Below are 14,757 nucleotides of genomic sequence, written 5' to 3' on the forward strand. Positions count from 1 at the left end.
CACCATCTGTAAGAAGATTGCTAATTGCCCCTTTTCATCCAAGACCAACCTTGAAGTACTCCCATCAAGAACAGAATATGTGAAGTAGCTCTCATTCTGGTTAGAAACATAGCTAAAATTAAATTTACCCTGCGACCCACGAATGTCCTCAAAGATCCCACTACTCAAGTTCAAGCTCCCACTTCTCCAGTAGATATCTCCTCGGCGTTTGGCAATGAGTTGCCCACTACCAGAACTGTTGCTCCACTCAAGGGTAAAAGTTCCAGGGGTAGCTATTTGTTGGCTTAACCAGGAAGTAAGAAACCAAGTTTGCCCGGTTTGGAAGTTAACCCCTAGTTTCATTCCAGGCAGTAACGTGTTAGTAGGAAAATCAAAGCTTTGCCACAAAACCTGTTTAGCAGATCCATCAGGATTCAATTCTGTCAACTCAAAATTGCCAGAATCCTCAAGGGTCGCCGTTGAGTTCTCAGCCGCATGATTTGAATTCAAAGCAATTGTGCTCCCACTCTGCATAATCTTCAATACGCCGTCCGCATCCATGGTGAGGTTCCCGCTTCTTCCATATAGAGGACTGGTTGGGTGAGCAACCCATACAACGTTATCGGGGTCATCTTTATACCAGATTCCCAAGTAACGGTGAGCAGCATTCAAGGGGTTGAAAAAGCCCAAAATGAATCTGCCATCAGCCGAAGTAAGCTGGTCAGAGAATTCGAGCACTTCCCCAGGCTTAATGGTATCTCCAACTCCTTGTGCATGAACAAAAAAAGCTGGTGCTGTGCTGAAACACAGCAAAATGAGGAGAGAAACTGTAACGTTCCGGCACAGTTTACAGGTGGCCATTGTTGAGGTTGATTCAGTTGTTCGATGTCTATTATTATTATATTTTCAATATCAGTGTTTTAGTCAGTCACGCAACTTGTTTTTTTAATCATTAAAAAACTGCTGCCACGTTTGATGCCGCGTTATTCTTTGCATTGCATCCAGCGGTAGTAAATTTAGACTCTTGATTGAATTTCAAAGTCATTGTGGTGGAATTTGATTTTTTAATTTGACAATGATGTGTTAATAAATAATCAATTCACACACTGTAACGAGAGACGATTTAATTTTCCAGGGATGGGTTTTTTTTTTTACATTCTTTTTCCAAATTTTAGAAGCATAAACAATATGATAGTTAATGAAAGATCTTTCAGTTTTTCTGTGTCCAATTTTCTTCCAAGTTTTTGGACCGGAGTCACATGGCTGGTTGATGAAATAAATAACTTTTATCCACTGAGAAGTCCGAAGAAGGGATTTGTCATTGCAGATCTTATTAGGGACCCAGCTGAGTTTAATGTTGCTATGTCAACTTTGTCACGAGGTAGAAACAAGAAGCTGTCCTCTTCAATTCTCTCAAACCCGCAAAGCTCGAGAAATTCTGTTCCTCCCTCCAAACTTCCAACTCGTTCCTGTTTAAAATGATCAGAAAGAAAGCGTTAGTAAGTCTTGTAAAAAACTTGGACAAACCCACAAGTTGCCTTGAAATTGACAACCTTAATCTCTAAAGAGGTTTAAAGTAGTTTGTCCGAATTTCAGTTAGTTACAGAAGCCAGGATGAAGCTTTATCAACACAACCTATGGTTTCTCAGCTTACCTGGAATAATGGGTTGCTCAGTCGAATCTTCCTGAATTTTTCCTCATTAGGATTCTTTACGACATTTCCCACATAAATCAACAGAGTTTGGAAGGCCCTTTTGACTCTTGCATCCTCATTCTATACCCAAAAAAGATAAAATGAATGATAAATATTGAGAAGAATAAGGCTATTGATAGCAGTATGTCAAATAAGAACCCAACACTACAAACAAAGCAGCATGTCTAACTGTATTATCATAACGATAGCAATTGCCTAGAGCCAAGAGAATCAACGAAAAACGAGACAGTTAACTTCTAATATTGAGGGAGTTGAAATTAGTTGGAATTCCTACTGTTTTATCTGGACATTTCAACAGACTCATAATTCATAACCATCTCTAGTTATGCATAAATTTGACAAGATTCTTTGAAAACTGGATGTATCTCGTAGACTTTACCATCTAGTTGATGAATTTCAAAATAATCTCACAGGAAAAATTTTACCCTTCCAGAACAAGCACATGTGCCTAGTTACATGCAGATGACTTCCAACTCTTCAGCTTGTTTCAACTAACAATAAAATATGTTAAACGGTTGCAATTTACCTTGTAATTGCGCCTGAGATGCCTCAAACATTCTCTCATATTGTCAAGCTTTGTAATAGACAAAATAGGCAAAGAGTCCTGCAATTTTAACAAGACCGAGAGGAAATCACTGTCAACTCATATTTTGGGATGCCATAAACTCTATAAATGCATGGATCTTCTTTTTCCTAGCCACCATACCATTTTATCTTGCACAACAGGTGTCAAGCGATTAAAAGCTGCACAGTTTTCTGATGGAATTCCAAGCTTCTGTCTTCTTTCTAACTATAAAGACATGCAAACAATTTTTTTAGGCCATAACAGTCTTGAGAACTTTAAGAGCTGAAAAAATTACTGCTTAAATTAAGATAGATAGATGGGTGTGTTTGTGTGTTTCAAATTCATTTTCACGCAAGCATGTTAACTTCATAGGAATACTCAGTGTTTCGTTACCTACTTGGTATCTTAAGTCTCCTTCCAGAGCAGAAACTCCATATTTTGAACTCTTGAGAACCAAGTTTTGAACTTCTTTTTTTATTCCTTTTTCTTTTTAATATTTTTCCCTGTTTTCAACTTTAGCTGGGTCCTTAATTATCCAACAATCGCAATTTACAGTACTCTAAAATATTTTCAAACAGACATATTCCTATAGCAAAAGTGTTTTAAATATCTGAAACAAATAAAATTTTAAGTCTAATCTACTAAGAATGAAATCTAATTTTCACGCAGTCATGCAAAATACAGTACTAAGAATTCCACAAACACCTTATCTGCTTCTAGCCTTTGAAGAACTCTCTCCCTAGCTCTTTTTCTTCCTCTTTCTCTGCTTTCCTCAGGGCTATGAAGCTGATAAAATTGTGCATCCAGAAGTCAAAAGAGAAATAATAAGACATGCTAGATAGGTAGGTATAAAACTGTACTCAAGCAGGAATTATTGGAACAAGACAGACCGTTTTCTTTCATTCTCCTCTGCAGTTCGCTTTGCTTCAAATAACTCTTTACCTGCTCGAATCCTTTCCTGTAAAACATAGAGAAGGCAGTTATCAAACTAAAACCCTTGATGCTTGGAAGCTAAAATTAGCAAAAGAAGGGATTGAATTTTCAGAATTGGCAAAACATCCTTAGCAGAACTCTAAAACAGAGTACATAATACCGAATCAATATTTAAAAGCATGGTGATGAGCAGTTATTGAAAAGCAATACTAAATTTGATAAATTATAGCATACTGTAATAAGATCATAGAGGAAGATAGCATTAGCACTCACAGAATTCTCAAAAGTAAAATAATATTACAAATGAAAATGTCTCTACAAATAACATATCCGTAACAGTTTTAAGACTGGAATCTTCCAAAATGGGAATGGGAATGGGAATAGAAATATTGAATTTGAACCCTGCTGGGAAGTTAATCATCTTTCTGAATTCTTGTCCATGCATACTTGATAAAGAGTAATCAGAAAAAGAAACAGAGGATAATTCAAGAATATCAGATAAAGGATTCATCATAGAACCAATGGTATAAATCATCTGCAAACTACCTTTTCTCTTTCTCTGTCTGATTTCTTTTCTTCTTCTTCTTTCTTCTGTCGAGCTCGATCCCTAAGAACAAGCAACATTATTGACAATTAAAAAAGGAAGAATGGGAAGTCGTATATATCTCAAAATGTCAGATATCAACCAAGAAAAAAAATATAAAAGGTGAGAAAACCAGAGAGTCTAAGTGTGGAATTGGAGATAATGAGAGAATAAGAAGCTGCAGAGGCTCTCATTCAAAGAAAAAAGAAACCTCAATTCCTGTGCTTTCATTTTGATTTCTTCTGTTGAACAATCTGGTTCAGGAAACTCAATATCAATGTTGACTGCTACCTGAATTGAATTGAACATATGAGACAAGTAGTATCCTTAGACAGTACTAAAAAGATTACATACTCCAAAGGTCTCATGCCCTATTATTTAATGTTAGTTTATGAACATGATAACCTTTGTCAAACATTTTAAGATTTTCGTTTGACAAAAGAGAAGATCCTCTAGCAAGCCTTACAAAAACCAAACCTTCGAATTGTGGAAGCTTGAACCAAAACAGAGCAGCAGCACGATGCAAACAAAGTGGTTGCCATGAAAAAGGAAAATTAACCAAACCAGCAGACAAGTTATTAAGAAGCAGCTCCTTTTTTGGTTTTTTTACTTTGGTTAGTCAGAAGCATTTTGAATCTTTTGATGATCCCTATATTTTCTGAGACAAGCTTTGCAGATAGCCATGGTTCTTAATTGTCGTTAAGATGATCTATTAGCCTTTTACATGATATATTTATAGTCTTTTCATTCAATTTATACTTTTGCTAGTTTGCTGCTATAAACTAAATTAATCTGGTCGTGAGGTAGCTCTTCCATTCTAGAATCTCACATATTAAGTAGCCACTGTGAAGACCTTATCCATGAATAACCAAGGGCAGTGTAACTAAGAAAAGCGACTGTCAAAATGAAAAAACATACCAAGGGCATTTCATCAATATCTGCAGCATTCTCATTATCAACGATCCAATTTATAGCATTCTCAATGCTAGAATTTCCTGATAGAAGGAAAAGAATAAAATTCCATCTTTCAAATGAATAGAAAATAATGTAGGCCCAAAAGACATGTGAAAGTTACACCTCTTAAACTAAAACGCTTTATAAGAATCCCATAGAACCTCAAATCCTGTTCAGGCTCATGAGCTTTGAAGCCCTTTTCCTTCGTAGAAACACATATTACGCTCAAGTAGAGAACATATCATATCTACTTTATGAAGACTCACCAGAATAGTGCAGTGCTCGTGCTGATCGGGCCAGTGAGAATCCCATCTCTTCAAGCTCCCGGAGAAGTTTCTGGTTTACTTCCAGAACAGTCGTTTCTACGTGAAAGTACAAGAATGATAGTTTATAAAGCATCGAAATCATACTAGAGTAAAATAGTAGCAAAGATCGAAAACTATTGTCGAATAGCCTAAAACTGTTATTTCAGATTAAACATTATTAAACCAAAAATACTGGTTTTCAACTGCCTCTCAATAAAACAGTTAGCTCATTTTGATGAAACTTCGTATTAAGGGAAAAGCAACGTTTACATATAGATTCATACCTTGCTCGGACGGCATTGGAAATGAGAAGTAGACTGATTTCGACTGGTTAGAAAAAGGAGATTGAAACGGCTTGGAGAGTGTTCAAAGTTTAGGGGATGTATAGAAACCTTACAGCGGAAGAAAAATTTATAATGGAAAGCCATTGAAGATTGATTCTTTACTGGTCCTAAGTTCCAAGGAAAGAAAGCTGAATGCCCCAGAACCGCTCCCGATTCTTCTTTATACTTTGTGGTTGCCTTGTTCAGAAGTAAAGAACCTTAGTCCCACTGCGCTTTTCTTGTGACGCTTTGGATTCGATCCTGGAGCCCTTGTAGGCTTTCTCATCTTTCATCCGATTCATCTGGTTTTGGGATTATTATTTAATGACATCCAATCAGCCATTCCGCTGTGATAGAAGGTCATTTCAACCGTTTGACTAAAAAATATATATATATATATATATATATATATAATTAAAATTAAATAATATATATTTATGTATATACTTAAAATATATCATTATTATATTATTTATAAAAATAAAATAATTTTATATTTGTATAATAATTTAATAGGATGAAGAGATTTTAGTCTTCATAAAATTTTATAAAGATTTATCGTTTTTTTAAATAAAAATAATTAACTCATATAATATATTATATATTAAAAAAGGTTAAAAATTTTATTTTGACTTCAAAATTGAACCAATTAATTGGAAAACAAGGATATAATGGAAGTTAACTTTACAAAAATTAAAAATTAAAAAAAATGATTTACATTTTCTAACCAATGTTTGGCTTATTAAATGATTAAACCATAAAATAATTTTATTATCTAAAAATTTTGAATAATTAAAAAAAATCTTTATATTTTATATTGTTGATTTAAATACGACAATCTTATTTAGTTTGACCGTCATTCAATATATATAATTCAAATTTTAAAACTCTAATCATCGTTATAAACAATCACAATCCATTATATTACCCTATCTATAGCCTTATCTTCTATCTTAACCATCACAAAAAATCTTAATGTATTGTATAAGTATTGTTTATAATTTAAGGAATCATAATTTAAAATCTTCTAAAAATGATTTTTTTTAAATGTAAATGTAAATGTAAAAAGTTAAAAGATATAAATGGGCTTGTAGGCTTGAAATACTAAAATGACTTATCAAGATAAAAGAGTTGTAGTTTGATGATAGTAAAAGTGGTTGTGAGGTTAATGAGGTCTTTTTAATTATTGGTCATGTTAGTACAAGTTATATAATTTGTTGTCTTCGTTTAAAATGAAAATGTTTTTGTTTTTATCTCTCGCAAAAACAATCAATGAAGGAGAGAGAGATAATACCGTTAAGATAGGTAAATTTATTGTAAAGGTTTCAAAACTCTAAAAAAAAAATTTATTTTTTAAACTTTCGAAGAAAAAAATTATTTGATTTTTAAACTGCAAAAAAATATAATAAATTTTTAATATTTTTAGGTAAATAATAATTTTATTTTTAATTTTAATAATAAAATTTAATATTTTTTTTAAATTTAATTAAAAATACAACTTTTAATCAAATTTAAAATTATTTGGTTGTGTAATACCATATATAAAATATAACATTAATCACTCAAAATATAAAATGTAAACCACGCTAGACTATTGACGCTTGAGAGGGTTCCAGAATCCGTTAGAACAATTTACAGCCATGTCAGATTCTAAAGAAGAAAGACGCTGAGAGACAGAAGCAACCTTTTCGATGAGCAAACCCAGAACAGTAAAGCTGTTTAGTCCCTCACTGTCGAAGCTAGTCCAGTTGGTGGCATGGGACGAGCAGAGACTGGACTTTGGGTCCATTGCCGGAGCTTTTGGTCTCGACCCATCAACGGTGAAGCTCAATGGTCACTTTATCAGCAGAGGGATGGATCTTGTATCTACTTCTGTTACTTGGAGATCGCTGCTCAAGTTTTTCTCTGCTAAGGGATTGCCTACAGGGAAAGACGATCAGGAAGCACTTATTGTGGATGGCAAGCTCTGTAAATTGGGAAGTAAAAGTAAGTTTGATTTTTTTTGTTTTTTTGTTTTTCTGTTTTGTGGCTGCAAACGGGTCGGAGAATGAAAGAAAATTTAACTCTATTTTATAATCTTCAGGATCACAAAACTCTCAAGATGCTGTAGATAATGAAAATAGCAGTAGTCATAAGCCATTATCTGAAGAAAACAACTCGCTCAAGAAGAAGAAGCTGCGAGACGGCAGCTCAGGTTAGGCGAATATCTTTTTCTTGGTTTTTCAAATAAAAACAGAATCAATCTTTTATTTTTTGGAATTGCCTTGCGAACAAGCTGAATATAGATGCTTTTTATTCTTCAACACTATTTTACAAGGAATAACTGAACTTAGCTGATGAATCTGTGATTTTAGGAGGTGATAATAATCATAATGCGCCCAGACCCATAAGCAATGGCATTGGCTTCAAGAGAAAGCAACTGCTGGAAGATTTTGGTTTCCTCAAGAAGTTAAAAATCAATGAATCAAGCTGAGGTACATCATGTAATTATCTACCTTCTGGTAACTCTGATATACTTCATTTAAATTAATACATCTTGTATGCAATTTTCAGATTTTCCGGGCAAAGGAGCTAATTGCTTGAGCCCCCATTTCAAGTGCGCAATTAAAATGCAGTTACCTGAGTGAAAATGTGAAACGGCCCAAGGAAAACGAGGAGATCGCTGCCACTCCTTGCAAAAGAATACGATTAGACTCTTGTTTGCCAATTGATATAAAAACTCATTACCTCTTTGTGATTTTATGCATGGTTACATGTCTTTTATAGAGCCTGAAATATGATGTTTGTGATTTGCGGAGGATTGAAATGCAGTAATCTGTAGCAGTCTTAGGATAAATAATACAAAATTAGGGTACAATCTGGAGTCACTCTTTTTAGTGTTAGATGAGTATCATTTTCATGATCTCTATAAGTTTGGTATTGTTTTCTTCTACACATATGGTACATTGAAATACCTAATCAACTAACTAAATGTATTATCCAAAATTGTACTAGTAACAGCAATCCCAGCTACTACTGCTAAGATTTTGAATATTCCTTTAGAACTAACACGGGATGATGGAGCCAAAGTTGATGGTGGTGGCTCCTGTGGTCTTCCTCTAAGCTTCGCAATCAATTTGGATAGCAACTGAGAATGCCGACTTCTTTTCTTGCCGGCTGCAAGCAGAAAAATTTAGAAATGTCAAGAGTTGGTTTATAGCTTTTTAATTAAGGATACTAGAATACTAGAACTTAAAGAGATTAATTAGTTTCTTTTTCTCTTTATGTGTGTTATCTGTACCTTTAAGTAACCCTTCCTCTTCGCCAGCACGCTTTGGAAGAACATTGAGCAGAGATCCAAAATACAATGCAAACACTGTGCATGTGATCGTGAGGACATTGTAAGGCATGTTGAAATCCGGAGTTGTCAAAGTTACCAGTAGTACTTCTGTGTAAGATATGACTTAAACTGTTTTCCTGCGTGCCTAGAGATAATTAGTTCAAACCATACAAAATATCCATAATGGAGATATTAATAGCTTATATAAAAATATCACACCCGAAATTTAGACAACATAGGTAACTTATTCAAAAGAATCAATCTGAGAAAAATGCATGCTTGCATCGGAGTTTGGAAAGCTGACTACAGCTGAAGGAATGTCGAACCCTTAATTGGCATCAGGAGGATATTCATCAATGTGCAAGAAACCCTGTTGAGATTTTTTGAAGATGAGAAAATACGGTACTTGCAAAATAAAGTAAATTCCTATAATCTAAGCCTAGTGACTGCAGATTACGAAAAATAGCATTATAGCTCCTATTCTGTGAAGAGATCAAATATGTGGAAAACAACGGTTACTGTCCTAAGGCAAACAATGTCTTTGGTTAGGATCATAACAATAGGAAATTTAGCATTTCTATTACTAATAAAGAAAAGTTGGTGTCACCAATTAGAGGAGCAAGAGGCTTTTGACAAAGTTATGGAGAAAAGCAAGTTATGGGTGGGCAGGATGTTTCAGTGTGACATGGTCTACTTTCTCGTTGTCGATTACTATTTTGACACCCTATATTTATGTACAAATTAGCAGTTTTGCAGAACCATGTCAATGCAATACACGGTCAGCAAATAAACAAATTGAAAAGCACACCTTATCGAAATCTACAGTTAAAGCAGCTGATTCTACACCACAAGGCAGCTTCAGCATCATCTCCATTAACCCAGGTGATAACTTGTCTTTGGAAGGTGAAACATGTATCTTTTTAACAACATCTGCCACAGCCCTAGTTTGTTGATTAACATATACTTGGAGAGTATGAAAGTACACCTTAATATACCAAGGCACAACTTGGAAATTATCGACTTGCAACTCACACCCCTTATCAATAGCATTAGTGCTCTATGAGCCCTCGTTCAAATCCGTGGATCTGAAGGAGATAGCAATAGCACCTTTCATTCCCATTTTCCCATCAAAAACCTACTAGCATGTAGTGGTGCTTGTTGACTCAACCAAACTACAGCAACCTTCCATGTAAGACCCAGATCAAATGGCTGAGAATCATTGTACTTGTCAACTGAATATGCATACATAATCGACGTGCTCTTGCCATGCATGTCATCCATTTCTTCATACACCTTGTCTGGATTAACAGATAGTTCAAAGCTATGCTCAGATGCCAAATTATTGGCCCCATATTCAGCATTTTCCTTATGCAGATTCTTCAGTTTATGAACTAGACCCTTATCAAGTTGAAGTTATACATTACTAGACTTGGCAAGAATACATTTTCCACTCACTTTCTCCCAAAATTAGAACTAATAGACCAGTTTCGTTGCATATTAGTATTAACAGCATAATTCTTACTGGTTTTCCAACCATTAGGCTGAAGAACTACAGTAAGTGTCTGTTCTAGTACAATGCCCGTGTCCACCACATCAGAATCAAATTCAGTTGAGATCAAGTGCAACCTCTGGGAATGATAATAGCCTCTGTAAACAGATGGTCTGTCCATTAATGCAGAAGGACCAGACTTATCTCGACAAGGAAGCAGCTTCAACCATGGAGTAAGGTTCTCAGTGCAAACAGCCTCACAGGCAATGTACCATACCTCAGGTTGCCAGAAACTGGCCGAAAAGCCCACTCAGGAGCAGAATAAGCAGTAGAAGACTCAAGGAAGTTAACTGAAGCACAGAAAAGACCTGAAAGTGTGTGGATTAAATTCTTCCAGTAAGCATCAACCAGAGATTGAGGAACATCAAACACAGCCCATAACTCAACTCCTGGGCGCTTTGCATTGTTGCTTGTTATGGGGTCAAACCCAGCCCACTGTTCATATCTCCAGCGTCCTTGAGTGAAAGATAATTCCATTTCCTTAATCCGAAGTTTCTTAACCTATATAAGCAACAATATTCAAGAATAAGACCTACTTTCATAACCCACTAAAAATGATGGATATAAAGTATGATAAAGCTCAATTTCTTAAATTATATTCAGTTATTAGCAGCAATTGACCTTAAAAGGTTGTATGCATGAAAGGGCAGATTGTAAAACCACTCCACCAACCTCTAAAGTTGATTAAACCCAGGTCCTGAATTTAAGATCAAAATTAGAAAAAATCCAAGTGGACAACGAATTCAAATCACAAATGAATTAACTTGTAGCTGTAGAGGAATAAGAATAGGTTACAAATAAATAAACCCATGTCCATTTAACTCCGATAACTTTGTAAAGTTAACGACCCAACACTGACAGAACTCAACAGTATAATCTCTATCTAAATCCCATTACTCAAACTAAACCGAAGTGCCTTTTCTTCACTTTAGCCTTAAACCATAAAAATATAAAATTGTCTCTTTTTCTTAAAAACCCCAGTTAAAAAAAGCGTACCATCTGAGACATGGCTTTGGGGAATAGGTGATGGTGGCGGCCATGAGTGTTAGAAGGTGGAGCTCTGCTTTCAAAGTGAAAATGAGCCAACACCTTCCGATCGTTTAATGGCTTTAACAACAACTCTTAAGAAAATTCTTCTTCTTGAAAAAAAACCGATCCGAAAACGAGTGTACTACTCCCAGCCGATACTTGGTATAGAACTAGAAGTGGGAGATTTAGCAATAGATTCGATTTTAAAGTTTGCGCCATTTAATTTGGGTAAAGGGCTAGTGTACTCTTTTTCATGTGATGGGACAATTAGAATCCGCCATGACCACAAGGAGAGAGTTTTGTAAGCACAACTCAAGCTACTGGGCTTGGGTTCACGATACCAATTAATCAGCCTTTTTAACTCTTGATGATGAGACTCAACCCATTTGTTTGTCGCCCATCCAATCGAACCGTATAAAAAAATGAAAACAATCAACTAGACAACTCTTATAACTTTACATCATAAAACCTATATTGTACATGCCCACATAAACAAAAATTATTTTAAATTACTTAATATTATGAACAATTACACGAAAGAAAGCTTTTTAAATTTTATACTACTATTTATTTTCCTTTTTGGCACTCAAGGGGACGTATCGGATACTTGTTATTTCTACCTTCTTAGTAACTGGACGATGAAGACTCCACAACAAATCGGTCAACTATCAGTCATCATTCCTCAACAACAACGTACGCATCCAACTCATCGTGAAGTAGTGAAAGTAGAAAACGACGCGTCACCATCCTTCCGATTAGGTTTTTAAGCGTCAATCAAATGACTCCTTCTCTTATCGGAATCCAAACTTATTATAAAATCCCATTTATTCACGCGCTCAATTCCGATAAACTCTCCCTACGTTATTGCGCGTAAGTGTAGGAGACAAACACGCCCTCTTCAACTGACATCTCGACAATGAAGGGCAACAATGTAATTCGACACTAGATATTCGCGATGAAATCACTGAAGAGGCCTATATTTTCGCTTAGGGCTATGCGCGGTTTTGAAGCGATTAGTTGAATAGCGTGCAGAAAACGCAGGCAGAGAAGAAAACACAAACCCTATCTGGAGAGTTAGAGAGAGAAACCCTAGAATCTGCAAAAATGTCAGCGACCGGAGGTGGTGGTGGTGGTCAGGAAGAAGACAAGAAGCCCATGGATCAGTCGGCACACATTAACCTTAAAGTCAAGGGCCAGGTATATTTATTTATGTTTTCCCGTAATGTAATATGGTTTATGATCCTTTTCTTCGACTTTTTATTTGTTGCTGAATGATATTGGTTTTAGTTTTCTAGCCTAATGGTGCCTTTTGCTTTTACGTGATTAAATTTAAAGCGACATTGCTATTTAAAGTTTGTGATACATGTTGAATCTGATTAAGAAAGAAAAATAAATTACTAATTTATTAGTCATTCGGTTTCAATGGGACGAGGGTGTGACTTTCGTTTGTTTTAGCCCTGTTTGTTGAATTGGATTGGAATTTAAACTTTTTGCCGCATGAGTAGTTTGTAAGTGAATAATTTATGTGGAAAATAATGTTGCTGTTCTTAAAATTATTGCTTAAGTGGTCGGTTGATTCGTTACAATGCCTATTGTGGGGAATGGGGATGGTGAGCCAATAATTTGCTATGGTGATGAGATGTTATAATTATCAGATATACAAGAAATTTAACTTTGTGAGGATAAGGTTTGAAAATGTTTAAATTGAAACAAAAATAAGTAGTGCACTTCTGTTTTTCTGAGTATTTTTGGTCAGTGAAATTTTACTTGTGCAGTGATTTGTCGTGATGGTTCGATAATGATAAACTCATGATGCGTGTACTAGCACTTTCCTCAATGTAGTAATCTGACTTGATTATAAACCTTATGATGCATGTTCCTCATATTTCCTCTGGTGTTGGCAGTTTGGCAGTAATAAGGGTTAACACTAGGCTATGAAAATTCTAATATAAAGAGTTTTATTTATGTACTTTTTTTCTGTGGAATATTGTATATATTTAGTTGATGCAACAAATTCATGGGTGACTTTTGTGGGAATATTAGTGATAAGTAATAGGTATCTAGGCTTGCATTGGTGCCAGAGGAGACTTGTTATACACGTTAATTACGTCTTGCATTTTTTTTACTGGGACATTATGGTTAATACACTTTGTTTAGTTACTGTTGGAGGCTGGGCTTTTGTAAATATGATGTTTTATGGGATCTATGATATTTAGAGTTCTTCATTCTTACCATTCAGTGAAAAGCTCTGTAATTCCAAATCGCAATTTATTGTTAGCCATTACTGTGCTCTCTTGTTGAGTACTTTTTGTGAAATGTTGTGGTAGTTCATGAATTTTCAGTGGAGTTCATATTGTTGCAGGATGGGAATGAAGTGTTTTTTAGAATTAAACGAAGCACCCAACTCCGCAAACTCATGACTGCTTACTGTGATAGACAGTCAGTGGAGTTAAACTCAATTGCTTTCTTGTTTGATGGGCGCAGACTCCGGGGAGAGCAGACTCCAGATGAGGTATATTTTACCGAATATGTGGTTTAGATTCTTATGAATAAATCATTGATAGCATACCCTTTGGAGAAGTCCTAATCAACTATGATTCTATCTTGATTGTTAGTATGAAATTCTTTCAAACTTATGTCATTCCTGTTAAGTTTATACCAGTGTGTAGCCATTGAAGCAGCTGCTTAATCATTATGAAGCTATACGAGCCATCATTGTCACCATCACTATAACCATCATCTTAATCATTTTAATTTACAAAATGAAGTAATTGATTAGAATAGTTTCTCAGTGGAATGATCATTGGCAGTGTCATTTACTGTCTTTTGGTACTTTGTTTGGCATATAGCTTGAGATGGAGGATGGAGATGAAATTGATGCAATGCTCCATCAGACAGGAGGCGGACGATAACTGCTAGTTGTACCACATGGAGAGTCCATGGTGGACTTGAGTGTAAGTTTCATTTGCTAAATCTATGGATATATGATTGTAAATGACATGGATCCTATAATGAAGCTTGAAGTTAGTTTTTTTTTTTTTTTAAATTAATGATATATTTGTATTAGACATTCATGATTCATCTAATCGGACGGTTTCGTTTGGCCAACTAGTGTTCATTATTTTTTTAGTTTTATGTGGTACATTTGTGAATATATTATATGTGATTTTATTCTTCACAGAGTAATATCACAAAGAGGCAAAGGTATTTAAAAGCACTTATGAATTATATAGAACTTCCAAACGCATCTTTGATAGAAACTCACCCAAAAGATGCTAACATTACGAAGAGGCAAAGGTATTCAACCACATATAGGAGAGGGAAACTCACCCAAAAGCTGAACGCTCATGTCCTCTTGTAGCTGTTGAATCGTTACTGCCTCTTTTGATATTCTCTAACTTGTAAGACTAGCCATGGGTCGACAGGATATAACTTTGATGAAATTAGGTTTAAAAATTTGATTTAGATTTTAGGAATCAAACAACACCTAAATACGAAGAAAGT

At 35.1% G+C, this 14,757-nt stretch overlaps 4 protein-coding genes and 1 pseudogene across 4 annotated transcripts; 2 read left to right on the top strand and 3 right to left on the bottom strand.

Moving 5' to 3' along the window:
- Nucleotides 1–20: 20 nt before the first annotated feature.
- Nucleotides 21–840, bottom strand: LOC123223423 (G-type lectin S-receptor-like serine/threonine-protein kinase CES101). Its single transcript, XM_044646589.1, has 2 exons — nucleotides 129–840; nucleotides 21–49 (listed from the first exon to the last, which is right to left on the bottom strand). The coding sequence occupies exons 1-2, from the start codon at nucleotides 838–840 to the stop codon at nucleotides 21–23; spliced, it is 741 nt and encodes a 246-aa protein (XP_044502524.1).
- Nucleotides 841–1,101: 261 nt separating this feature from the next.
- On the bottom strand, nucleotides 1,102–5,714 carry LOC123222813 (stress response protein NST1-like). The gene is given in 13 exon segments (XM_044645779.1): nucleotides 1,102–1,448; nucleotides 1,634–1,753; nucleotides 2,220–2,297; nucleotides 2,400–2,483; nucleotides 2,964–3,010; nucleotides 3,013–3,044; nucleotides 3,149–3,216; nucleotides 3,738–3,798; nucleotides 3,986–4,065; nucleotides 4,693–4,769; nucleotides 4,995–5,090; nucleotides 5,318–5,350; nucleotides 5,431–5,714. Coding segments are annotated over 13 exon segments (990 nt in total). The 5' UTR covers nucleotides 5,462–5,714; the 3' UTR covers nucleotides 1,102–1,265.
- A 1,214-nt stretch (nucleotides 5,715–6,928) lies between these two features.
- On the top strand, nucleotides 6,929–8,147 carry LOC123223635. Its single transcript, XM_044646903.1, has 4 exons — nucleotides 6,929–7,342; nucleotides 7,440–7,550; nucleotides 7,711–7,830; nucleotides 7,910–8,147. Exons 1-3 carry the CDS (start codon nucleotides 7,048–7,050, stop codon nucleotides 7,827–7,829), a joined length of 525 nt encoding a protein of 174 aa, XP_044502838.1. The 5' UTR covers nucleotides 6,929–7,047; the 3' UTR covers nucleotide 7,830; nucleotides 7,910–8,147.
- Nucleotides 8,148–8,162: 15 nt separating this feature from the next.
- Nucleotides 8,163–12,025, bottom strand: LOC123223637 (annotated as a pseudogene).
- A 194-nt stretch (nucleotides 12,026–12,219) lies between these two features.
- LOC123223636 (small ubiquitin-related modifier 1-like) lies at nucleotides 12,220–14,361 on the top strand. Its single transcript, XM_044646905.1, has 3 exons — nucleotides 12,220–12,450; nucleotides 13,616–13,765; nucleotides 14,103–14,361. The coding sequence occupies exons 1-3, from the start codon at nucleotides 12,358–12,360 to the stop codon at nucleotides 14,163–14,165; spliced, it is 306 nt and encodes a 101-aa protein (XP_044502840.1). The 5' UTR covers nucleotides 12,220–12,357; the 3' UTR covers nucleotides 14,166–14,361.
- Nucleotides 14,362–14,757: the final 396 nt, after the last annotated feature.

The sequence above is a fragment of the Mangifera indica genome, chromosome 8 (genome assembly GCF_011075055.1).
Source record: "Mangifera indica cultivar Alphonso chromosome 8, CATAS_Mindica_2.1, whole genome shotgun sequence".
NCBI lineage: Eukaryota > Viridiplantae > Streptophyta > Magnoliopsida > Sapindales > Anacardiaceae > Mangifera > Mangifera indica.

Coding starts and splice junctions, on each gene's coding strand:
- LOC123223635 (XM_044646903.1), top strand. CDS start 7,048: ATGAGCAAACCCAGAACAGTAAAGCTGTTTAGTCCCTCACTGTCGAAG. Junction 7,343..7,439: donor CTGTAAATTGGGAAGTAAAA/GTAAGTTTGATT, acceptor TATAATCTTCAG/GATCACAAAACTCTCAAGAT. Junction 7,551..7,710: donor GCTGCGAGACGGCAGCTCAG/GTTAGGCGAATA, acceptor CTGTGATTTTAG/GAGGTGATAATAATCATAAT.
- LOC123223636 (XM_044646905.1), top strand. CDS start 12,358: ATGTCAGCGACCGGAGGTGGTGGTGGTGGTCAGGAAGAAGACAAGAAG. Junction 12,451..13,615: donor ACCTTAAAGTCAAGGGCCAG/GTATATTTATTT, acceptor ATATTGTTGCAG/GATGGGAATGAAGTGTTTTT. Junction 13,766..14,102: donor GAGAGCAGACTCCAGATGAG/GTATATTTTACC, acceptor TTTGGCATATAG/CTTGAGATGGAGGATGGAGA.
- LOC123223423 (XM_044646589.1), bottom strand. CDS start 840: ATGGCCACCTGTAAACTGTGCCGGAACGTTACAGTTTCTCTCCTCATT. Junction 50..128: donor GGACATTCGTGGGTCGCAGG/GTAAATTTAATT, acceptor GAGTACTTCAAG/GTTGGTCTTGGATGAAAAGG.